This window comes from Pseudophryne corroboree, chromosome 6, assembly GCF_028390025.1.
Source record: "Pseudophryne corroboree isolate aPseCor3 chromosome 6, aPseCor3.hap2, whole genome shotgun sequence".
Lineage (NCBI taxonomy): Eukaryota > Metazoa > Chordata > Amphibia > Anura > Myobatrachidae > Pseudophryne > Pseudophryne corroboree.
The window spans coordinates 165,074,972-165,101,380 of NC_086449.1; the positions used below are offsets into that span (position 1 = coordinate 165,074,972).

The 26,409-nt window shown below is 42.8% G+C and overlaps 1 protein-coding gene across 1 annotated transcript; it reads left to right on the forward strand.

Moving 5' to 3' along the window:
- Nucleotides 1-4,534: 4,534 nt before the first annotated feature.
- Nucleotides 4,535-6,863, forward strand: LOC134935097 (uncharacterized). The gene is made up of 2 exons (XM_063930375.1): nucleotides 4,535-4,722; nucleotides 5,320-6,863. The coding sequence occupies exon 2, from the start codon at nucleotides 5,370-5,372 to the stop codon at nucleotides 6,048-6,050; it is 681 nt and encodes a 226-aa protein (XP_063786445.1). The 5' UTR covers nucleotides 4,535-4,722; nucleotides 5,320-5,369; the 3' UTR covers nucleotides 6,051-6,863.
- Nucleotides 6,864-26,409: the final 19,546 nt, after the last annotated feature.

The following is a 26,409-nucleotide window of genomic DNA, read 5'->3' on the forward strand; positions in this document are numbered from 1 at the left end:
GGGTGCCGGAAAAGGGACCAGAGTAGGTACCGAAGGGGGGACAGAGCGGACGCCGGTGGGGGGGCGCCGGTGGGGGGGCGCGGAGCTGAGCGAAGTGTGCAGCAAGGGTAACAGCTGCCGCTGCCGCTCTTTGTGGGAGTTTATGCGAGGGGCTGCCTTTTTGTGTGAGTGTGAGGGGCTGCAACTTTGTAAATGAGGGTCTGTGATTTTATGTGACTGTGGGAGGGGCTAAGATTTTGTGTGTGTGTGAGGGGCTGAGATCTTGTGTGTGAGGAGCTGCCTGTTTTGTTTTTGTTTGAGGGGCTGCGATTGTGTGTGTGTGTGTGTGTGTGTGTGTGTGAGAGATGCTGCGTTTTTGTGTTTGAGTGTGTACTAGGTGCTGCCCAGTGACGCTGCTGAGGCCAAGACGCGAATTGCTGCCGCCACTGCCTGCCTGAGGGGTCAGAGCCTGCTGCTGCTGCTGCCGGTAGGAGCTGCACAAGGGGGCCGAAGATTGCTGCTGCAGTTATCAAAGGAGCGTGACGGAGGTGGCCAGAGACTGCTGCCGTTGCTGCTACTGCCACTGGAGGAGCCTGCTACAGGGAGCCGGGGACTACTGCTGAATAAAAGAAAAGGATCAGCGGGCGCACAAGTATAGATAAGTATAAACCTAACTACATTATTGTGTAAGTGAGTGGGTTTTTTCCCCTGTTCTTTCTGTCCTTCTTTATCTCCCATTGTCCTTGATTAGTTTGTGTTATCAATTGCTGTCCTATTGTTGTATATTGTTTCTCGTCACAGCTAGGCTATAGTACTGTATTGCATAACATAGATTGATTTGATTTTTTTTTCTCCTTCTGAAGGTAACAGGGCATTAGACCTTACAAACAATATGGGTGGGGCCTTGATAGAGAATCTCACTCAGTGCATGTCGTGCAAGATGTACGAGCACCTGGAGCAACCGTCCCAGTGTGAATACATCTGCGCGAGGTGTGTGCAAACGGTTTCCCTGGATGCCCAGGTAACTGATCTAGAGCAAACCGTTACGCATCTGTGGGAGATTCACAATCTCGAGCAAGGCTTAGATAGAACATTGAAGGAGTTGCAGGAGGGGTCACCGGTAGATGAGGATGACCAGGTAGCTGGGTCACAGTTAGAAGGAAGAAAAAGAGGGGGAGGCACGACATCTCTGAACTACCAAACCCCAACAAATTTGCCCGATTGGAAGAGGATTCGGTGGATGGTAGTGAGGAAATGACGGTGTCGGAGGAGACTGTTCCTCTAGCAACCAGAGGAGTGGTCCCTCTGGCACAGTTGGGATAAAAGATAGTGAAGTACCCAGGGCCGGATTGGCCATTAGTTCCACCGGGGAAAGTCCCGGGGGGCCAATTGGTGTGTGGGGCCATTTGTCATATGAGGCCCCGCCCCCCGCACAGCACCAATGTGTGTCCTAACAACTGCGCGCTGCGGCCACTGGCCGATATTAGGAGAAAAGGCCCACCCCCACCACCACCTGGCTGTCCGGAAGAGGAGGTCTGCTCGCTAAACATCATTGACGTCATCGGTGTGAACCTCTGCGGAAGAGACAGTGCGGTCGACGGTGCAAGGATTCATGTCGGTGACGGTGAGTATGTATGAGCCTACTGTTGGCAAGTTTGCTCACTAATAATGGGGGTCATTCCGAGTTGTTCACTCGTTGCCGATTTTCGCTATACTGCGATTAGTCGCTTACTGCGCATGCGCAAGGTTCGCAGAGCGCATGCGCTTAGTTATTTTACACAAAAGTTAGGTATTTTACTCACGGCATAACGAAGCTTTTTCATCGCTGTGGTGTTCGTAGTGTGATTGACAGGAAGTGGGTGTTTCTGGGCGGAAACTGGCCGTTTTATGGGAGTGTGCGGAAAAACGCAGGCGTTCGAGTTCCAAAACGCGGGAGTGTCTGGAGAAACGGGGGAGTGGCTGGGCGAACGCTGGGTGTGTTTGTGACATCAAACCAGGAACGAAAAGGACTGAGCTGGTCGCAATGGCTGAGTAAGTCTGGAGCTACTCAGAAACTGTGGGGTAATCGTTACGAGAAAATTAGCGAAGCTTTCGTTCGCAATTCTGCTATGCTAAGATACACTCCCAGTAGGCGGCGGCTTAGCGTGTGCAATGCTGCTAAAAGCAGCTAGCGAGCGAACAACTCGGAATCACCCCCAATATCTGTTGGTAAACTGCACTTGTTTTGTGCATGAGCCTTCATTTCTGTCCAGAATTTCAACAGGATTCTCCAACACTTCAACAGGATTCAGATCTAGGGCAATATTTACTAAGATTCGTGTTTGAGTCGGTTTGTGTAGTGTTTAAACTCGTTTTGTATCGGGTGCATTTTCATGCAACTTTTTGAATCCATATACGCAAAGTTACGAAGCAGTCGACTTTATGGTTGTCGTGTTTTCCGATGTCGATGGCAGTCGTGTTTTTTTGGCACATTTACGGCCGTCATTGTCGTTTGCGTTCGTGTTTTTGTTGTATTTGCTGGGGGGTTTTCTAAGTTAAACGCGGCAGTTTCGATTTTCATCCTCGTTCGTGATTGGTTATGTTTCAGATGGTAGGAGTGTCTGTGCGCAACCATATAAATACGCCCCAAACCGTCCGCACCTCGTGGGTTTAGTTAGTGGTGAGGAGGAGGGAGGTTGTGCTGTGGAGGTAGGTGAATTTGTGGTTTGGTGAGGAGTGTTGGTAGCGATTTCTGAGTGTGGTATTGTGTTTGAAAGTCGTCTTGTCATTCTTGTTGTCTTGTATTTTGTGGTTTTGTCTCATTTTTAGTCCAAGTTATTTTTCTTTAAAGTCCCTTGTCAGTGTTTGTTTGTGTGTGTGTGTGTGTGTGTGTGTGTGTGTGTGTGTGTGAGTTGTGTAGTGGTAGTGGAGGTGTGTGTTGTTTGTCTTTTTTTTCCCCTGTGTTAACTGTTTAGACACACAATTATGTGTGACTCAGAGGTGGAGGGTGTGAGTTAGGGGGAGGAGGTTGGTCAGGTGGAGGAGGTGAGTGTTAGTGAGGTTAGTGAGGTGGAGGAGGTGGGTGAGGTTGCTGCAGCAGCCTCAAGTGATAGTGACAGTCAGAGTGCTCCGCAGCCACGCACCACTACTAAGACTGGGCGGAATGTAAAGTTTAGTTTTGCTGAAAATGTGGCATTGGTGCGTGAGCTGATGAAGTATCAGAGGCAGCTATTTGGCCCTGAGTCCACCAAGGTGCCAACACGGAGGAAGACGGTGTTGTGGACGAAAGTAGTTGCTGCTGTCAATAGTGAGGGGGTGGTCAAGCGGACGGAGGACACGTGCCGCAAACGGTACTATGACATAAAGCGACGTGTCAAGTCCAAAATGGCCAAGGAGGCCAAGTCGGCTTGGAAAACTGGTGGTGGGCAGCCCTATATTGCAAGATATCTGGAGTAGGAGGAGCCCATGCGGAGTGTAATACCTCCAGAAGTTGTCTCTGCAACCCATGTCCGGGATTCAGATAGGCCCAGGAAGAATGGTGAGCATGTGTATCTGCATTTACATTCTATGTTTTTTTTTTTTTTTTTTAATGTGTGTCATGTGACGTTGCATATTACTCCCATCTTCAAGTGTGTGTCAGCAAATACATTGTTTTGGTTAATGTTTTATACAAAAGCCAAGGTAACATCTTACTTTATTGTATGTCATGTGTTTTTCTGACAGATATTTTGCATGTGTAGTTTGGACTTGGTGTGTCTCTGAATTGTCCTGCAATAATGTTTTCCTTTTGTCTGTTTTTTATTTAAAAATTGTAACTATGTTTTATATTTAAGTGATCCATGTGCAATGTTTAAAAAACAGTGGTTGTCATGTTAGAGGCTGGAGTACTGGAAAGTGGTTTGGAAACCACTTACATGTGTAATGTCATTATTAGATAATGTTAATTATTTAATTACAATAACACTATTTTTTAGTTATTTTTTTGCTTGTATTTGTACCGTGACACCACACTGCAGTGTAATTGTGATAAAAATGGCTACATTTTGTTTTGGATCATATAGTGGTAATGTGTCTTTGGAGTGCCACATCACAGAGCAATTTATATATTGCATCTGTAATATTTATCCTTTCAATACAAAATGAAGATGTGTGTGTTTTTTTTTCTTTAACTTGTGGCCTATGTCAGTGTCCTGTACATGTTTTCCTGAGTTGATGTTGCCATAGTGCATATGTGTTTTTGTCAATGTTTTTAGTTTTTGTTTTTTTTTAAAGTATTTCCGGCCCTTATGTTTTTTTTATAAATAAAAACCAAGCATTTCTAAAAGAATAAATGTTTATAAGCATCATGGGTGGATGTATACACAATAGCATGAAATTTTTTATTTTTTTTATTTTTTATACAGTGTTAGAAAAAAGCAGTACTACTCGTCGGACAGTAACTCCTATCACATCTGATGATGATGACGCTGCGGAAGCAGGTAAAGTGTCCATTGTAGTATAGGGTATGCTTGTAAAGGAATGGCCATAACAAAATTGCACTTTCATTAAAAGGTTCATCAAAAGAAGTATGGAGCAGCAGAAGTGGCATTTCTGAAAGACATCACCACAAAAAACCTGTGGCCGAAAAGAAAGCAAGGTCGTATGTCCCGGCCCAAATACAGCAGGCTACCCCGCCACGAAGATTATCGTCCGTATGTTCTGTCCCCCCACTCCAAATTTTGGACACACCTCCAAGACGTCATCCACACTCCCCTCATCTTGATTGTGAGTATCAAACTGAAATAAATGTGAAAAATTTCAGAACGTCATCAAAATATTTCATAACCGCATTAAGTCAAAACACATCAAAAACTTAAATACTTACCGCAGTAAGTAAAAGCTGAAATGGAATCCAAGCTAAATGGCCTTGTCCACATCCAGTAAAGATATGTATGTCCACTTGAGCCATACAGTATGACATTGTGTGTAAGATGCTGCAACAAAAAAGCATGTTGTTTTTATTGCAAAAAGTAGGGTTGTTTTTCCAAATTTCACATGTGTGTTTGAGGTAACATTGCAAAATACATATAAAAACATTACTATGTTTGAACAAAGCTATAAGGTAACACATTATGTATTCCAATGTGTTTTTATGGTGGAGTATGTGTGAGCTACAATAAAACTAAAGTGTTTGCTTTCACAATTAAGTAACCAGACACATTTGCCACAAACAGGCATATGTATGTATTTAAGCTATGAGTGATGATGTTTCTAGGCAGAATAGTTGAAAGCAACAGTGAATGACATGTGTTCCATGTGTAGTGATTTGTTTACATTTCTCAAACATATGGATAGCTAACAGAGATTTGTTTAACATTTCAGCTTCTAGTCCTGGGAACAGCATCCCTCCACAACAACAGCAACACAGTGACATGGAGGAGACAAACATCTTAGAAATGCAGCCATTAATGCAAGGAATGAGCCCCCCAGCACCTGTGAGTACACCACCACAGCAAAGCACACCACCACCACAACACAGACCAACAACACCAGGAACACAAGGCCCTGATCAGGTGTTTTGGTCCATTTGGGCTAGACAGCAGGCCACTAATGAAGATTGCCTGCGTAAGCAGACACAAATGTTTGCAAGCCTACCATCTCACCTCAGAAGAATATCAAGAAATCTGAGTAGACAAAATGAACAAACAACCAGAATAGGCAATACCATGGAACTCATGCGTACAGACATTACACAGGTCATGGGCAACTTACAGTGCATAATGGAAGAACAAGACAGACAACAGCAAAGTTATATGAGCATTTTTCAAAACAATCAAAAGATTAATGAAAGTTTATTCCGAATAGTAGACAATAAAAATGCTGCTACACGTGAACTCAATGCCACCCTCACTAACCTGAATGAAACACTCAGATGCATGCACCAACAGCAAACAAGCAGCAGTTCTGGTACGACTACTCCAAATATCACGCCAGTCTCATCACCACCAAGACGCTCCACCAGAGCACGACAACATGACAGTGCTAAAGGCAAAGGGCAGGACAAGCAGCCACCAAAAAAAAACGTGAAAAAAATACAAGTTAGACATTTGTGATAAGTAACTCAGAATAGTTAGTAAGTGTATTTTTGGCCAAAAATATATAACACTTAGCTCCTTGACACTTTTTTCAACATCATTAATTATAAGTGGTACAAACAAAAACATAAAATTTGTACGCACATTTATTCTTTACCAATTTTTTTTGTATTGTAGGAGGGAAATGTTGATGGTAAACTGACCACTTGATTTTTTTCTAATCATGACTCTTTCTAGAATCCAATCATTATCTTTCCCTGCAGACACAATAATTGCCAGCCAGGCAGAATGTCTTTAGCAGGAAGTAAACTGACCACTTGATTTTTTTCTAATCATTACTCTTTCTAGATTCCAATTATTCTCTTTCCCTGCAGACACAATAATTGCCAGCCAGGCAGAATGTCTTTAGCAGGAAGTACACTGACCACTTGATTTTTTTCTAATCATTACTCTTTCTAGATTCCAATCATTCTCTTTCCCTGCAGACAATCCAAATTACAATGTTATTGATACATATTTTACCTTTCTTCTCTATACAACATTACAAGAAGAACACAATTGAGTTGCGTAAAAAGCTTGTAATATGTTGGCTTTGTTTTGTTGAAAAAACATTCACAAAATGAATGTCAGTATTGTTGGTACATGTTTGTGTGTGTTAAAAATTAGTAAGAATGTTTTTACACATGATGCTGAAACAAACAAATATGTACTTTTACAACAAAAATCAAAGAATGTGTATAATAATGTATATGTGTGGCAAACTGTGTATTTACTTACACATCATCAAGTTTACAGCATCAAACATTAGGAAATAAATTATTCCAGATTACAGTAAGTTTGTGTGTCTTAAATATGATGGTGCAACACACATAGGGACACGTATTCCTCAAGGCTAACATATTATATGTTGAGGAGTGATTTTTGGGAACACAGGTTCTCAAACTCGGCCCTCAGGAACCCACACGGTGCATGTTTTGCAGGTCTCCTCACAGAATCACAAGTGACACAATTAGCTCCACCTGTGAACCTTTTAGATATGTGTGTGAGTAATTCATACACCTGTGCTTCTACTGGGTTACGTGAAAAACATGCACTGTGTGTGGTCCTGAGGGCCGAGTTTGTGAACCTGTGCATTAGGACGTTGCACACAATGATAAAGTGAAATACTAAATGGATTATGTGGCCTTGTAAGAAATTAGCACTGCAAGTTTACGATCACTTATCCAGACTTAATGCATGCCACTCATAATCTGTTGTTTTGAGTTTAAAAATACACATGCGACATTTGTTTTTCATAAAGCGAGGGTATGTTTGTATGTGTCAAGGAGACAGACACATTCTGAGTAATGGTTTTGGGGAAAAAAAGGCAAAACATCTATTTATGATTACACAACAAATAAAATAAGCAAAACAAGCTTACCTTAAGGTGGGTACACACTATTAGATATATCTGCAGATCAATTGATCTGCAGATATATCTATGTACGGATCGGGCAGTGTGCTGTGCATACACACAGCCCGATCCGTCGGGGGACTGACGTCATGAACTGGGCGGGCGCTCGCGCCCGCCCAGTTCACCTGTCAATCACCGCCGGCCGCCGCAGCATGTGTACGGGCGGTCGGACGACCGCCCCGTACACACACAGCGACGGGCCAATATATCGTTAGATATATTGGCTGTCGGCTGTGCTGCGCGGCCGACGCGATACGTCTGTGAACGACGGAGTTCACAGACGTATCGCCCGTACACACTGGCCGACGGTCCCGCGATGTATCGGCCGTTCAAGAGAACGGCCGATACATCGACCAGTGTGTACGGGCCTTTAGAAATAGCGATTGATGATCTCTTGCCTAACCTGTCTCCTTACATCTGTACTCCAAGTATCACCAGATGTCTCTAATTCCTCTGCTTGCTGGCTGCTTTCTTCCTCCTTCTCCTCCTCCTCCTCAACATGTGGCAGATGTTGTTGCAAACACATGTTATGAAGGAAGCAGCAGCAGAACACAATTTGAGTCACCTTGGAGGGACTATACAACAAAAGTCCACCAGACTTATCCAGACACCGAAACCTAGATTTCAGCACACCAAAACATCTTTCTATCACATTCCGCGTGGAATTATGTGCATGATTGTAATTGTGTTCAGCAGGGGTATCAGGTCGGGACAATGGAGTTAGAAGCCAAGAGAAACAGCCATATCCTCCATCACCTAAAAGACAGATATAGTAACGTGATTCATGTTAAGATACAGCAACACATAAGTAACACACTGTGGGGCAGATGTATTCACCTGGAGAAGGCATAAGGAAGTGAAAAACCAGTGATATGTGCAAGGTAATAAAGGCAGCAGACAATCTGTTCCTAAATGTTCATTTACATATTGGAGCTGATTGGCTGGTGCCTTTATCACCTTCCACAGATCACTGGTTTCTCACTTCCTTATGCCTTCTACAGGTTAATACATCTGCACCTGTATTTGGACAAAGTATACACAGGCCTACACATATCAATTTACATACCCAGCAGCCATCCATCTGGCATTTGTCTGTCCTCAAACTTATCAAAGAGGGATGACTGACTGAGGATGAAGGAGTCATGGCAGCCCCCAGGGTAACCAGCAACAACACTCATTATTTTGAGATTTGCATCACAAACCACCTGCACATTTGTGGAGTGTTCGAAATGGCGGTTTGTATATATGTGCTGCCTGCCCCTAGGTGGTCTCAGCTGAATGTGTGTGCAATCTATGGCTCCAAGCACATTGGGCATGCCAGCCAGCTCATAGAAATCTACCCTGACGGCATGCCACTGAGACTCCTGGGTAGGGAAGCAGATTGAGGCCTCGATGTGGGGCTGCAAAACAGCCAACACCTGTGTGTATATTTTAAAGAACAATAAACATGAGATTTTAGGACAGAACTGGCCACCGAGAAATTAAAACAAACAAAAAACAGAAGAGGTAGTTAGGTATACATCACCTGTGTTAAGATTCTGGAAAATGAGGGCTGTGAGATTCCTATGACATCCCCAGACACAGCCTGAAAGCTGCCAGTAGCCATAAAGTGCAACACAGCCAGGAGTTTGTGCAGGCCTGAGACAGAGCGAGAGCGTGCTGTCTCAGGGTCTAGGCCCAGTTTGACAAGGTCATACAGACGGAAAATGTTGTTACGATTTAGACGGAACATCTGTATGACCTTATCATCGGACAATGCGTTCAAGTTTAAACGCCCCCTAAAAAAACGAGGCCTGCGCAGCCTCCGCGGAACCTGTACAACCTGCTGACCATGTTCAGTTTCTTGGCCCTGGTTACTTACAGGCTGATGTCTGAGGAATCCCACAGCACACAAAAGATCACTGGCCCACAGTCCTGCTGCCATTTCTGAGTGTAGGTGTATTGAAATGGGCCTAACATCCTTTTATAGGCATCCTAATTCAGGTGTGAGTGATTTTTTATTTGCAACACATGTAAACACGACTGAAAAAAGCAGGTCTATTTTTTTGCCGCTTTTTTAACGAATCGCAAAAAAATACGACCGCATTTGAGCACTCAGAGACTAACACCCAAATACAAATGAATAGTGAATTCCCATATTCTATGTAATAACAGCCGCATTTGACCGATGGTCTATTCATTCGTATTTGTGAACGTTGTCATTCAAACCATTGCGAATAGTCCAAACACTGCCGAGATTTGTGCTTAGTGAATTCCCGGATTGGGACTTAGAAAAAAAAACACAAATCGGACAAACTCGGATTCTTAGTAAATACTGGCCCTAGACTTTACACTGACCATTCTAAAATCCTTATTTTTATTTATTTTACTGTTAACCTTTCACTTGTATAGGATAATGTGTTTTCCACTAAACGTAAGATCTTGGACAAATGGTCTCACATTTCCCTCTTGTATACTCTGGTATACACAGGGGTTCATAGTGGACTGCTGTGGACAGTTGGTATTGTATATGTTTTTTTTGTTTCTTTCACAAAAGAATCCCACTTTGGTCTTGTCTGTCCAGAGTATATAGTACAATAATTCAAAGGGGTCTTTTCATGAAGCAGTGAAAAGTGTGGAGAAATGAGTCAGTGGAGAAGTTGCCCATGGCAACCAATCAGCATTGAAGTAACATTTATAATTTACATACTATACAATTGTACGGAGCAGCTGATTGGTTGCCATGGGCAACTTCTCCACAGGCTCACTTCTCCACTCTTTTCACTGCTTCATGAATAGACCCCATAGTGATTTGTTTTTCTCCCTACATGAAAGCCATACTTTATTATTCATTTCTGGTGGTAGATTCATGCACATTATAGAGAGTGATTCAAAGTTGGATGCAGCAGCACTAGTGGCTGCAACTTTCGTCTCACCTGCTATTGCGTCTTCATGCTACATTGTGGCCGAAGTGAGTCCAATTGGAATGCTGTGCAAATCCGCCAATGTACGTACAAAGATGCACCATGAGACATGGCACATGCCTATGGCAGGTGACGAGTGTCCAGTATCAATGCAGCTACGTCTTTAGATGCTGTCATTGATGCTGATATGCCCACCTGCAATTTCGATCTGCATCTCCTGACAATCAGGAAGCAGGCACAGGGAGTAATGCTCCTGCATCCAACTCTGAATCACCCCTCAAAAGTTTAGAGTAGATGGAGATCTGGAGATCTCTGGCGTTAGCTTTTTTTTGGTTCTATGCAGTCTCTCTGAATGTAATATGGTCTGATCTTTGGGAGTAACATACTTTTTTTTTTTTTTTGAAAGATTGACAAGTCTTCACTATTTTCCTTATGTGAAAAAATTGACAAAGAAAACATTCTGGTCTGTGCATGAAATTTCTACCAGTACCATTTGAGTGGGGAAAGCTTAAGTACATATGTGGCATGATGGGCTTACTCTACCATCCGGTCTCCTTTGTTTATCAGTGGTATTAACTGGTTGCCTTGGGATTCTCTTACAGGAAGAGTGGTGCTCATTACTCATGTATAGCCCCTAAAAGAACTGTTAGACATCACTGGTATTGATCATTCAGGAATATAAAATGACACCCTTTTTACATAAAAGTGGTAGTGATGAGCGGATTCGGTTTTACTCGGTTCTCAAAACAGAATCTTATTGGCTATCCAAAACACGTGACATCAGTGAGTCAATAAGATTCTGTTTTGAGAACCGAGTAAAACCGAGTAAAACCGAATCCGCTCATCACTAAAAAGTGGAGGGTCTAAATGAATATATTTGCACTCCGGAATGTGCACATTACATAGGATTGCCCTGGGAGGAATAGGTCACATCTAAAGAAATTATACAAAATAGGTGGTTGCAGCATCCTAATGCTAGGAGTAGGGTGACAACATAACCGTGAGATTCATGTATTTTTCATCCCATTACAAGCATACCAGGTGAGTAAGCCATGTTGAGACACTACAAAGGTTACACTATAGGAGATGAGCCACACTGAGTCCCAAGGAGCATATGGAAAATTGACATGTCAAAGTTAGAGATGCACGTTCCGAGCTGGGAACCGAGCCTGGCTCGCGACTTCCCACCAGACTAGGAAACCAGAACGAGGCAAAACTTTATCATCCCACTGTCGGATTCTCGCGGGTTTTGGATTCCATATAAACAGCTACGCATTGCTGCCATTTTCACTCTGGGCTTGGAGAGTGAGGGAGGCAGAGCTCTGTCTCTCTGTAGATGGTGGTGTCGGGTGGGGTCAGTGTGTGCTCTCTAGGGGTGCTGTCCTGTCACTGTGGTGTCCCTGTGATGTTAGGAGTGCTGTCCTGGCTGTCACTGGTGTTTCTCTAACGTCCTAGAGGATGCTGGGACTCCGTAAGGACCATGGGGAATAGACAGGCTCCGCAGGAGGCATGGGCACTTTAAGAAAGACTTTGGACTCTGGGTGTGCACTGACTCCTCCCTCTATGCCCCTCCTCCAGACCCCAGTTTTAGACTGTGCCCAGAGGAGAATGGGTGCACTGCAGGGAGCTCTCCTGAGTTTCCTGCTTAGAAAGCATTTTTGTTAGGATTTTTTCTCTTTTTCAGGGAGCACTGCTGGCAACAGGCTCCCTGCATCGAGGGACTGAGGAGAGAGGAGCAGACCTACTTAAATGATAGGCTCTGCTTCCTCGGCTACTGGACACCATTAGCTCCAGAGGGAGTGAACACAGGTTCGTCCTGGGCGTTCACCCCAGAGCCGCGCCGCCGTTCTCCTCAAAGAGCTAGAAGAAACGAAGACAGAAGACGTCTCAGGCGGCAGAAGCCTTTGGCGCTTCACTGAGTTTACGCACAGCACCGCAGCTGTGCGTCATTGCTCCCATACACCTCACACACTCCGGTCACTGTAAGGGTGCAGGGCGCAGGGGGGGCGCCCTGGGCAGCAATAAAACACCTCTTCTATGGCAAAAGTCTATATACATGTACAGGTGGGCACTGTACATGTGTACAAAAGAGCCCCCGCCATTTTTTAGTAAGTTTGAGCGGGACAGAAGCCCGCCGCCGAGGGGGCGGGGCTTCTCCCTCAGCACTCACCAGCGCCATTTTCTCTCCACAGCACCGCTGAGAGGAAGCTCCCAGGACTCTCCCCTGCTTGACACACGGTGAAAGGGGGTTTTAAAGTAGAGGGGGGGGGGGCACATTATTGGCGTTTATACATTAAGCAGCGCTACTGGGTAAACAATCTGTGTTTTTCTCCAGGGTTATATAGCGCTGGGGTATGTGCTGGCATACTCTCTCTCTGTCTCTCCAAGGGGCCTCAGTGGGAACCTGTCTTCAGAAAAGAGATTCCCTGTGTGCGTGAAGTGTGTCGGTACGTGTGTGTCGACATGTTTGACGAGGAAGGCACACCTAAGGAGGAGGAGAAGGAGTGCATGATGGTCAGGTCGCCGTCGGCAACGCCGACACTGGACTGGGTGGATATGTGGAATGTCTTGAATGCAAATGTAAATTTACTGCACAAACGATTAGACAAGGCTGAAGCTAGGGATCAGTCAGGTAGTCAGACCATGCCTGTCCCTGTGGCACCAGGACCTTCGGGGTCTCAAAAACGCACCATATCCCAGATCACTGACACAGATACCGACACAGATACTGACTCTAGTGTCGACTATGAGGATGCAAAATTACAGCCAAAGGTGGCGAAAGGTATTCGTTACATGATTATTGCCATTAAAGAGGTTTTGCATATCACTGAGGAACCCCCTGTCCCTGACACGAGGGTACACATGTATACAGGGAAAAAGCCTGAGGTCACTTTTCCGTCCTCATTTGAACTAAGCGACTTGTGCGAAAAGGCTTGGGAATCTCCAGATAGGAGACTACAAGTTCCCAAAAGGATTCTTATGGCGTATCCCTTTCCACAAAAGGACAAGATACGATGGGAATCTTCGCCGAAGGTAGACAAGGCGCTGACACGCTTATCCAAGAAGGTGGCACTGCCTTCTCAGGATACAGCTTCCCTCAAGGATCCTGCTGATTGTAAGCAGGAGGTTACCATGAAGCACATTTACACACAATCCGGTACTATCGTTAGACCGGCTATGGCATCGGCCTGGGTGTGTAGTGCTGTCGCAACATGGACAGATTCCTTATCTACGGAACTTGACACCCTAGATAAGGATACCATTCTAATGACCCTAGAGCATATCAAAGATGCTGCTTTATATATGAGGGATGCTCAAAGAGACATTTGTTTACTAAGCTCCAGAATAAATGCTATGTCTATTTCTGCTAGGCGACTCCTGTGGACCCGACAGTGGACGGGGGATGCCGACTCAAAGCGGCATATGGAGTCGTTGCCTTACAAGGGGGAGGAGTTGTTTGGAGAAGGCCTCTCGGACCTTGTCTCTACTGCTACGGCCGGTAAATCTAATTTTTTACCTTATGTCCCCCCGCAGCATACTAAAAAGGCACCTCATTATCAAATGCAGTCCTTTCGTTCCAATAAAAGCAAGTAGGTACGGGGATCGTCCTTCCTTGCCAGAGGAAAAGGCAAGGGAAAAAATCTGCATGCAGCTAGTTCCTAGGAGCAGAAGTCCTCCCCTACATCTGCAAAGTCCACCGCATGACGCTGGGGCTTCCTGGGGGAGTCAGCTCAAGTGGGGGCACGTCTTCGATTTTTCAGCCAGGTCTGGGTTAACTCACAGGTGGATCCCTGGGCTATAGAGATTGTTTCTCAGGGATACAGGCTGGAATTCGAAGACGTGCCTCCTTGCCGGTTTTTATAATCGGCTCTGCCAGCTTCCCCATCAGAGAGGGAGTTAGTGTTGACTGCAATTCAAAAATTGTATCTTCAACAGGGGATAGTCAAAGTTCCTCTTCTCCAGCAAGGAAAGGGGTATTACTCAACCCTGTTTGTGGTCCCGAAACCGGACGGTTCGGTCAGGCCAATTTTGATTCTAAAATCCCTGAACTTGTACTTGAAAAAGTTCAAGTTCAAGATGGAATCGCTCAGAGCGGTCATCGCCAGCCTGGGGGGGGGGGATTCGTTGGTGTCCCTGGACATAAAGGATGCATACCTTCATGTTCTGATTTTCCCTCCTCACCAGGCGTTCCTGAGATTTGCAGTACAGGACTGTCATTACCAATTTCAGACGTTGCCGTTTGGGCTTTCCACAGCCCCGAGAATTTTCACCAAGGTAATGGCGGAAATGATGGTGCTCCTGCGCAAGCAGGGTGTCACAATTATCCCATACTTGGACGATCTCCTCATAAAGGCGAGATCTCGGGAGAAGTTGCTGGACAGCGTGTCGCTGTTGGTGAGGATGTTGCAGGGGCACGGCTGGATTCTCAATATACCGAAGTCCCAGCTAGTCCCTGACCTTTCTGGGTCTGATTCTAGACACAGACCAGAAAAAGGTTTTTCTTCCGATGGAAAAGGCTCAGGAGCTCACAGCCCTGGTCAGGAACCTATTAAAGCTAAAAAAGGTTTCAGTGCATCACTGCACGCGTGTCCTGGGGAAGATGGTGGCATCGTACGAGGCCATCCCCTTCGGAAGGTTCCATGCGAGGACCTTTCAATGGGATCTACTGGACAAATAGTCCGGGTCCCATTTACAAATGCATCAGAGGATCACCCTGTCTCCCAGAGCCAGGGTATCTCTCCTGTGGTGGCTGCACAGTGCTCACCTCCTCGAAGGCCGCAGGTTCGGAATTCAGGACTAGATCCTGGTGACTACGGATGCAAGTCTCCGAGGTTGGGGAGCAGTCACACTGGGGAGAAATTTCCAAGGTCTCTGGTCGAATCTAGAGACTTGTCTCCACATCAACGTCCTGGAGTTGAGGGCCATATACAACGCCCTACGCCAGGCGGAGGCATTGCTTCGGGACAAAACGGTTCTGATTCAGTCAGACAAGGTCACAGCAGTGGCTCATGTAAACCACCAAGGCGGCACAAGGAGCAGAGCGGCCATGGCAGAAGCGACCAGGATTCTTCGCTGGGCGGAATGCCATGTAAACGCCCTATCAGCTGTATTCATCCCGGGGGTGGACAATTGGGAAGCGGACTTCCTCAGCAGGCATGACCTGCATCCGGGAGAGTGGGGACTTCATCAAGAAGTCTTCGCACAGATCGTGGGTCGGTGGGGACTGCCTCAGATAGACATGATGGCGTCCCGTCTCAACAAAAAGCTAAAGCGGTATTGTGCCAGGTCAAGAGACCCTCAGGCGGTAGCGGTGGACGCTCTAGTGACACCTTGGGTGTTCAGCTCGGTCTATGTGTTCCCTCCGCTACCTCTCATACCCAAAGTGTTGAGAATAATAAGACTAAGAAGAGTAAGAACAATCCTCATTGTTCCAGATTGGCCACGAAGGACTTGGTATCCGGATCTGCAAGAGTTGCTCACAGAAGATCCGTGGCCTCTTCCTCTAAGACATGACCTGCTGCAGCAGGGGCCCTGTTTGTTCCAAGACTTACCGCGGCTGCGTTTGCCGGCATGGCGGTTGAACACCGGATCCTAGCGAAAAAAGGTGTTCCGGAGGAGGTCATTCCTACCCTGATCAAGGCTAGGAAGGACGTGACATTGAAACATTATCACTGTATATGGCGAAAATATGTTTCTTGGTGTGAGACCAGGACTGCTCCTACGGAGGAGTTCCATTTGGGTCGTCTGCTTCACTTCCTGCAAACAGGAGTGACTTTGGGCCTAAAATTAGGGTCCATAAAGGTCCAAATTTCGGCCTTATCCATTTTCTTTCAAAAGGAATTGGCTTCTCTTCCTGAAGTACAGACATTCGTGAAGGGGGTGCTGCATATTCAGCCTCCTTTTGTACCTCCGGTGGCGCCGTGGGATCTTAATGTGGTATTAAGTTTCCTCAAGTCACCTTGGTTTGAACCACTCACAACAGTGGAGTTGAAATATCTCACTTGGAAAGTGGTCATGATGTTGGCCTTGGCTTCTGCGAGGCGTGTTTCGGAATTAGCGGCTTTGTCACATAAAAGCCCCTATCTGGTTTTCCACGTGGATAGGGCAGAATTGAGGATTCGTCCTCAATTTCTGCCTAAAGTTGTCTCTTCTTATCTTATGAATCAACCTATTGTCGTGCCTGTGGCTACACGGGACTTGGAGGATTCCGAGTCCCTTGATGTGGTCAGGGCTTTGAAGATTTATGTGGCCAGAACAGCGAGGGTTAGGAAAACTGAAGCGCTGTTTGTTCTGTATGCAGCCAACAAAGTTGGCGCGCCTGCTTCAAAGCAGACTATTGCTCGCTGGATCTGTAACACGATTCAGCAGGCGCATTCTACGGCAGGATTGCCATTGCCTAGATCGGTTAAGGCCCATTCCACTAGGAAGGTGGGCTCGTCTTGGGCGGCTGCCCGAGGGGTCTCGGCATTACAGTTGTGTCTAGCAGCTACTTGGTCGGGGTCAAACACCTTTGCAAAGTTCTATAAATTTGATACCCTGGCTGAGGAGGACCTCCTGTTTGCTCAATCAGTGCTGCAGGGTCATCCGCACTCTCCCGCCCGCTTGGGAGCTTTGGTATAATCCCCATGGTCCTTACGGAGTCCCAGCATCCTCTAGGACGTTAGAGAAAATAAGATTTTACACTTACCGGTAAATCTATTTCTCGTAGTCCGTAGAGGATGCTGGGCGCCTGTCCCTAGTGCGGACTTCTTCTACAAGACTTGTATATAGTTATTGCTTACATAAGGGTTATGTTGTAGTTTCATCGGTTTAGACCGAGACTATGTTGTTTGTTCATACTATTAACTGGGTAGTTATCACAAGTTATACAGTGTGATTGGTGTGGCTGGTATGAATCTTGCCCTGGGATTCCCAAAAATCCTTTCCTCGTACTGTCCATCTCCTCTGGGCACAGTTTCTCTAACTGGGGTCTGGAGGAGGGGCATAGAGGGAGGAGCCAGTGCACACCCAGAGTCCAAAGTCTTTCTTAAAGTGCCCATGCCTCCTGCGGAGCCCGTCTATTCCCCATGGTCCTTACGGAGTCCCAGCATCCTCTACGGACTACGAGAAATAGATTTACCGGTAAGTGTAAAATCTTATTTTAACTTTCATATGCTGTTAGGGGTGCAGCAGCTGTACATGGGTGTTGCTGTCCTGGCTGTCACAGGGAGCAGGGGTACTGTCCTCCTGTATGCTGTATGCTGTCTTGTATGCTGTAAAAATTTGGGGGATGCTGTTGTTAAAATAAATGTAAACTGGCTCTGTCTTGTATGTTGTAAAAATTCAGGGGTGCAGTGAAAATAAGTGTACACTGGCCCTGACTTGTATGCTGTAAAAATACAGGGGTGCTGTTGTTAAAATAGAAGTACACTGACCCTGTATGCTGTAAAAATACAGGGGTGCTGTTGTTAAAATAAAAGTACATTGGCCCTGTCTTGTATACTGTAAAATTCCAGGGGTATTTTTTAATTTCTTAACTACTTCTGCTACAGCACAATACTTTCTAAACTTTTTAATGTGTTATGTCGAATACTGTGACTGAGGCAACCTGCTGAAGGCCTAACAGTTATGTGTGTGCACTACGGGATAGTACGTATATTATGTATACATCCAATAAGCAAAGGGTTCTCATATTCACTAGTATAATATGAAAGCATAACAGAATCCATTTTGATTCTAGCTAGATGATATAGCAAATTCATCTTGAACTTTATACACACCCTGAGAGAAAAACAACTTTGTTGGCTGAGTATTGTTTCCAACTACGCACTTTCTAAAAGCTCATAGAGACCAGATGTAATTCCTAATATGGACACAGTTGAAGCTCACGAGTATCTTTTTAGTATTCTTGACAATTGTCCCAATATTGCATAACTCTATTGCCTAACATTGTATTCCTGAGGTATGAAATCATATGGGAGGGATATACAAAAGGGGCGTAACTGTGTATTATATAAAACTCATTGTTGATACGTGTATGTTGTTGTTAAAATGATTTGACACAGGACGAGAGGATGTCCCTCTCCCCTGTATACGGGCGTGGCCCTTTGAATAAATAATAATTGATTTTTATAAATCCATTTTCAATTCATTCTTTTACCTAACAACCCAAACAGCAACAAGATGGTTAATTTAGTTAACCTCACAAAAAGAGAATTCAATAGATGGGGGCTATGTCCTTGGAACTATAGATCTCGAACTCTTCATCAAATTCTCAAAGGGGTGTGCCAGCCAGCCAGCAGCTGATGATGGAAGGAACATCCCAAGTCATTACAGCACTGGTAAGTATAGAATACCATGGTATGTGCTGTATTACAGTACATGCTGTTTCTATACCTGCCAGCTGTCTGTGTGATTGTATTTTTTATAATATGAGAATAGGAGTGGAGAGATTGACAAAAAACTAGTAAAATAACTCAGGGACCTGTTTGTTGCTGCTTGTTTGTAAAATTAATACCAAAATTATGTCCAAATCGGTTGAAGGACCAAGTAACTCGGAAATGATGATTGACAGATGCTGTTGCATGTAAATAAGAATACCAAAATTAATTCAAAGATTTGAGCAAAGAAACAGTGACCTGTGTTTTTCACTCTATGAATGATTGCGTGAATAAGTACTTTGGACCAAGAGCCAAATAAAGTAAAAAGCACATAGACCACCTCCCCTTGTTAGTCAGCTACACGTGTGTATGAAGAGTACTTTAAATAAATAGAGTGAACAACCCGAGGTTATAGGGATTATATGTATTTGAGTGTAACTATATATTGCAATACTGAGCTGCTAAGAGCTGCTGGTTGTTTTAATCAACCATAACATGGCATGTTGCTTTGTGATAGTAGTCTGTGATAAGAGGATCTACTGCAGCTTCCCAGTTGACAGACGTGTCGCGTGTGTGAAAAATTGCAGGGATTGCGAATTTTTCCAGCGTATGGGAAGGGCAGGGAGGATTAACCCTAAGTGTGCATATCATGTATGGAAGAAATATTCCATAGAAGCACTAATTTTGTATAGTACTGTGACAAAGGGTACAGTCTATGTTTTGCATTTCAATCATGCTGTATAATATTGGCCTGATCAACCAATACTAAGCGTATTTTGAAATCGGCAAAACTGTTGAAATCTGCAAGAGTCATCCTTAGAGTCAGTTGTGTGGTGAGGGATATTTGCTTCTGTTTGGCCACATATTTTATGACTGGCAGCCACCAGCACTGGATAATTTGAATTGGTCCTGTATCATCAACCCAGGGCACCCCTGCAACTGTCCTAGGCACCCCAGGTAGCTACGGCACACAGTTTGGGAACCTCTGCATAAGCAATACTCTAGAAATGTTTGTTATACAAACTATCTACTCTAGTTTTAATATAAAAACTAATATCTTTACCAGATAACCTGTAGAAAATGCTGCCAATTTCTTTCTACAGCATAATTGTTATCAGAAAAAAAATAAAATAAAAATCCCAGCAACAGATATGGGCTAGAGATACGCTAACAGCGTTAAAGCTAACAGATCTGCATCTGGCAGACAGTCAAGAAGACAACGCCCTAACTCTGGTGAGCTATATGGGGGAAAAAGAGTTTTCGAAGCAGCAGCTAAAATCATAGGGAAAGATAAAGGAATACGCATTCTTTAATGTATATGCTGTAAATCAAAGATTGCGACAAGCAATTAATCACTACGATTCCAGTATTAACATACTTTTAGACAATTCTTCAAAGTTATGTGGAAGAAACCTAATGTAAAAGTTACAGTGTAAAATCATACTACATCACAGATTAGGTATTTCTAAAGATTCCAGGAAGAATAAAGTAGGAACAGATTAAGTTGGATGCATAGCATATCTATATATCACTTACCCTGGGTTCGTGAGGTAAAAAAATATGCTTGCTAAAATCCATCTCATTGTATAGGCATCGATATAATACGTTGCAAAAGTTCTTAGTGGACTGCACAATATGCAGTGATGAACCAGGTTCCGTAGCCAGGAAGTGTGGGGATATGATTGTATAGAATAGTTATACAGAAAATAGGAGCGTTGTTAAGTTTGTAAGTGATTTTTCAGTGAATATGTATATGTGCCAAGGCATTCCATAGGATGGACACAGTCCAAGAAAAGTTTGCTTGGAAGCAAATAATGAGTGTGCATGAAAAACGTGGAGTTTGTGTGGACTGGCCAGTCTGAATGATATGTTGAGATAAGTAAAGAAATGTAACCAGTATGTGGATGATATACCTTTGTGCTATAAATTATTTGAAGTATTGGTGTCAGATACTAAACAGTTGTGTTTTCTTACAGAAAAGACCACAAGGTGTCGCAAGACAAAAGTCAACGGTGTGCTGACATAGTTAACTACCTAGATCATTATTTGGCGCTAGGCCAAAGATAGTTAAAACCCTTAGAGGGTGGAGCCTTGGTATACATTTATTGATAGATAGATATGTATGACCAGATGATAAATCTCTAGATACAGTAATTTTTTTTTGGAAATGCTATATGCATACATTCAAGTTCATAACCAAAGAAATTATAGAAGGTAATACAATATTACACTTTATCATGAATAAAACATTATGGATACACAGTCAGAGCCAAACCATCCACTTATGCATAAGCAAGAACATATATGTTTAATACTGAGTATATATGTTTAATACTGAGGTTAAGCAGTAGATTGTATATGATGTGTACATTTTACCTCTGACAGTATACAACTTAGATATAATATAGCAATAGTGTAGCTTACGGAGGGATTTCAGGTTTAAAGATATATCCCTTCATTCAATAGGGGATATATGAACCAACAGGGAAATTGTAACAAATGATTTGTTCCATGAAAAATGTGTTTATTAGGACACATAAACTCACTGACATACTACATACATAAAGTGCATGGGTGAATCTGGACCAGTTAAAGTGACCGTGCAATAGATGTAAATCTCTCACCATATAATGGGATTGCGGTGGGCTAGCTTAAAGAAGCAACAAGGGTCCGAGGCTGAAGATAGCCTAGGCACCACCGCAGATGGTTTATTCAGCGTATCAGTTCTCTATGACTTGCTTCACTGATCCTCGTCACCCGATTCCCCTGTCCAAGAACCTATCCTGGTAGGGTTTCCTCTGGTGGCACAGTGATGCCCAGCTCAGAGTGTTTCCTGCTAATGATTCACAGGATCCACCACAACTTAGATACAGCTGCATACTTGTCTTCCTCACCCCCAAAAGTGGGGAGTATAAGGAATATAATGTGGATGAGTAAGACAATTACAATGATTAAGAAAAAAACTGATTAACAGGAGAATAATTTCTTGCGCATCCATAGGGGATAATGGGATGGTGAATTAGTGAATTAGTATTATTAATAATAAAGTGTTGTTGCCAATTTTCATTAAGGGGAAATGTCATGAGTTATGCAAATCCAAGGGTAACTAACATGAAATAGATTCACAAGCTTTCTATAGTGGGATGAAGTTTAATGAGGAAGTGTACATTGTGTTTTGGCATGGGACCAAAATAACAAATTATGTGATAATAAGAGGGATCGTGATGGTGATAAAGAAAGCTATAGCATGTTTACTGCAGATGATTGGGTTGATTAAAAACAACATTGTTTTAATACAACATAGTTTAATGCTAAAAAAGGAACTATAGTATGTGTAACAGGTGTTAAGGGGGTTTTTGAGAGATGAATAATAAGGCCAGAGGTGTGAGCTATTGTTTCAAAGACAGTAAAGTTTCTTTACTGATAGAGTTTATAGGAGTTTGAAAAATATTTTGTGTTTAATATGTGTAATGTTGAGAATAAAATAAAAAAAAGTCATAATGTGACAAGGAAGGTTTAAAGAATTAAGCATTATTAATCTACAAAAGAGACAGGAAAGGCAGAATTTGAATCATGGCATGGTCCAATCGTTGGTTCAATAGTGGTAGAATTACACCTAAGCCTCTGCTTTGTCTCTCTTCTATATCATTTTTTTTGTTATTCTTTTTGGAATCCAGCAAAGATATGTTATCCAGCAAAGATATATTATCCAGAGACTGATTCAAAACTACAAAATGATTTGACGGTTCAAATGTGTCACACAAATTATTTAAACAGTTACAAGAATATCAAAAGCTGCAAGAACCTTGGAAAGATATTTAACCAACACGAAAACGCACAGTCCGGCACAGGACAATCACTAAAGAGAGTGAAGACGGTGTTATGGTGAGAAGTTGCTTATGTTTTGGTTCCATTACAGATCGCATAGGATGGTCCTTGGCAAGTACCGCTGACTCTGATACAGCCGTTGCAAAGGCTGCAGAAGAAGGACACCTAGATCCATGAGCTTGCAATGAAATGAAAAGGTCAGAGACCAGAGCTTAAAGGAACCTAACACTAAAAACAATTGTATGGAGATACAATACAGAGACTGTTACTACTGTTACTACCACAGAGTTGTATTTGAATGAACCCTTCAATCAAGATAGAGATGATTATGATCATTGATAATAGACTATGTGCTTATAAGCTAATATCCTACAGAACTTTTAACTTTTCTGAAAGTATACGGGAGCGACGTTATTTATAACGGCATTAGGACTTAATTTATTTATTTTTCTTTGAAGAGAGAGCGAGCAAACGTGTGGTGTAGGTATGAGTACTCATCCATTATTGTGGATGGGAATTATTTCAATAAGACCCTTCCTTCCTCTTTTCTTTTCTAAGCAGGAAATCCAGAGGGATTTATGACTGGTGTAACGAACACACACTTTGAAAAACGTGGTTGTGAGTATTATACTCCACTTGAAGACAGATGTATAGATTAATGCATGGATAATTTAAATAATTTAGGATATTATTCTGAGGAGTATCCAGTCCAGCAATACCATTAATTGTTGGAAAGATTTTAAGTACTGCAGCTATATAAATTGTATTGCTAATCATTATTTAAGACTATAATAGCAGGCCAAAGTTCTCTATGCAATTTACATTTGATGTGATTACCAAAACTTTATAGAGTCGTGATAATAGTGAAACACGGTACATGTGTATAGATACAACAGTATCTCAAGAAAGAACCACTGGTGATAATATTAGCTACACATATCGGGTGTATTTCAGTTAGTGGAAATAAAATAGGTCAATAATACACGAAAAAAAAAAAAATTATCTTATGTAGATAGAAAAGGTTGATTTAAGGGAATGTGAAAGGATTGTTACAATATACTAACCTAAGGTTTCTAGATGTGCTAGATATAATGAGTTAGGTATATAAATAGTAATGGTTACATAGGATGTTCATTAAAGTTTATGATTTAATAAATGTATTTTACCAGGAGTAGATGCAAAGGTTAAAAGAAGATATCATACATAACGGGGAATGGTAGTTGTCACCATGTCCTTAGGATATGATATATAATTGATTACCTATTAATTCTAAAAATGTTTGTTATTTAAGAAGATTGATTTAGCAATTTTATACAAAAACATATATTAACTTGAGAAAAGTTTTCTTGCAGGATGAACTATTCCTAAAAAAGAGTAATTGACTCAGTAATCAGGAAACATGTTCCTGCCACCAGAGTATCAATAAAACCTCGAAGTGGTAAAGGTGGCTAATAAGTTCTCCTATGGCTAATGAAGTCGTATGATTAATCAACTGGAAGTTGACGTTTTATTTCAATTAAATTATTGATAACATGATTGAACTTTATGATAGGATATTCCAGAACTGTGGACATTTATGATGATTCCAGGACATTGGACATGAACTATTACGATACCATATTGTTCTACATTTTTTTTAATACCACAAATTGGAGGATATTGTTGATTTCCGGAAACAGCACTTTGAGCTCACTGCTGTGCTTATTTGACCAAAGACATTACGGATCCTGATACGTGTAATGCCAAGTATATAAAGGAGGTCCATGATATAAAAGAACTTTAACCAAGGCATTATGATATGGACTGGAAAAGATAAATGTTTAAATCCTAGTATTCAATTTTCAGGATTAGGAAAATGTTTTTTAAGTATATTGTATGTGATTGTATGTGATGATGTATTCTGTGACGAGGTTTATTCTTTGGCAACCCCGATGTGATTATAGACATTCATTTGATGTTCACTGTCTACAGGTGCGGCCTATGTTGTATTTAGAAGGCTACTGTCAAACGCAGAATAGCAATATTACATGAAATGATTATTAGTGAACTATACGTTCCCAGAAATTCTCCTGAGATGACAGGGCACATGGATAATGTCCCTGATCAAAGGGTGGAGCTGTCGAATACTGTGACTGAGGCAACCTGCTGAAGGCCTAACAGTTATGTGTGTGCACTACGGGATAGTACGTATATTATGTATACATCCAATAAGCAAAGGGTTCTCATATTCACTAGTATAATATGAAAGCATAACAGAATCCATTTTGATTCTAGCTAGATGATATAGCAAATTCATCTTGAACTTTATACACACCCTGAGAGAAAAACAACTTTGTTGGCTGAGTATTGTTTCCAACTACGCACTTTCTAAAAGCTCGTAGAGACCAGATGTAATCCCTAATATGGACACAGTTGAAGCTCACGAGTATCTTTTTAGTATTCTTGACAATTGTCCCAATATTGCATAACTCTATTGCCTAACATTGTATTCCTGAGGTATGAAATCATATGGGAGGGATATACAAAAGGGGCGTAACTGTGTATTATATAAAACTCATTGTTGATACGTGTATGTTGTTGTTAAAATGATTTGACACAGGACGAGAGGATGTCCCTCTCCCCTGTATACGGGCGTGGCCCTTTGAATAAATAATAATTGATTTTTATAAATCCATTTTCAATTCATTCTTTTACCTAACAACCCAAACAGCAACAAGATGGTTAATTTAGTTAACCTCACAAAAAGAGAATTCAATAGTTACATCCGGCTAATATAACATGCTCTGCCTTTTGTTGGTGTAACTCCATGTACATTACATTTTGAAGTATTAATCCCACCTACTTTGGTATTAGCTCCACCCACAGTTCATTTGGTGCCGCCCACATGAGGCCACTTTTAGAAAATTTTCCATGGCCACTTTTGTTTCCCAATCCGCCCCTGGGGGAACCTAGTCAGATTGTGGTGGTAGGGGATTCTATTATCAGGAGGACAGACAGGGCAATCTGCTACCGGGACCGTGATCGCCGTACAGTCTATGTCTCCCGGGTGCTCGGGTGTGGCACATCGTGGTCCAAGTAGATAGATTGTTGGGAGGGGCTGGGAAATACCCAGCGGTCTTGGTGCATGTTGGCAGCAACGACAAAGTTAGTGGAAGGTGGGATTTCCTAAAGAAAGATTATAGGGACTTAGGCAAGAAACTTAAGGCAAGGACATCTAAGGTAATATTCTCGAAATATTACCTGTGCCACACGCTAACCCAGGAAGGCAGAGGGAGATTAGCGAGGTAAATGTGTGGCTTAGGGACTGGTGTAGGAAAGGGGGGTTTGTGTTCCTGGAACACTGGGTGGACTTCTCAGTCAGGCGCCATCTTTTTTGTCATGATGGATTGCACCTGAATGAGGAGGGGGCAGCGGTGTTGGGGGGATGGATGGTTAGAAGGTTGGAGATTTTAAACTAGGTGCCTAGGGGGAGGGTTTAGTTAGAAACTACTGGTCATACAGTGAGAATAGTAAGGATGGTGGTTGTGAGCCAAATGGGGGTGGAGAAGGGGGGAGGGAAAGAGCAGACTCCATTGCCATTAACATGGGTACTAATAAGGGTATTACCAAGGGTATTGCCAAAACACTGACTGGTGACGATTATGGGTCATCGTTACTGCATACAAAAAATGATGTCACTTGCGCAAGGGGAAATACTTATCTTAATTGTATGTATGTAAATGCTAGAAGCCTAATAGGTAAAAAGGCAAAACTAGAAGTCCTTGCCGCAACCAAACAGTATGATATTATAGGCATTACTGAAATCTGGTGGGATGAATTTCATGATTGGTCAG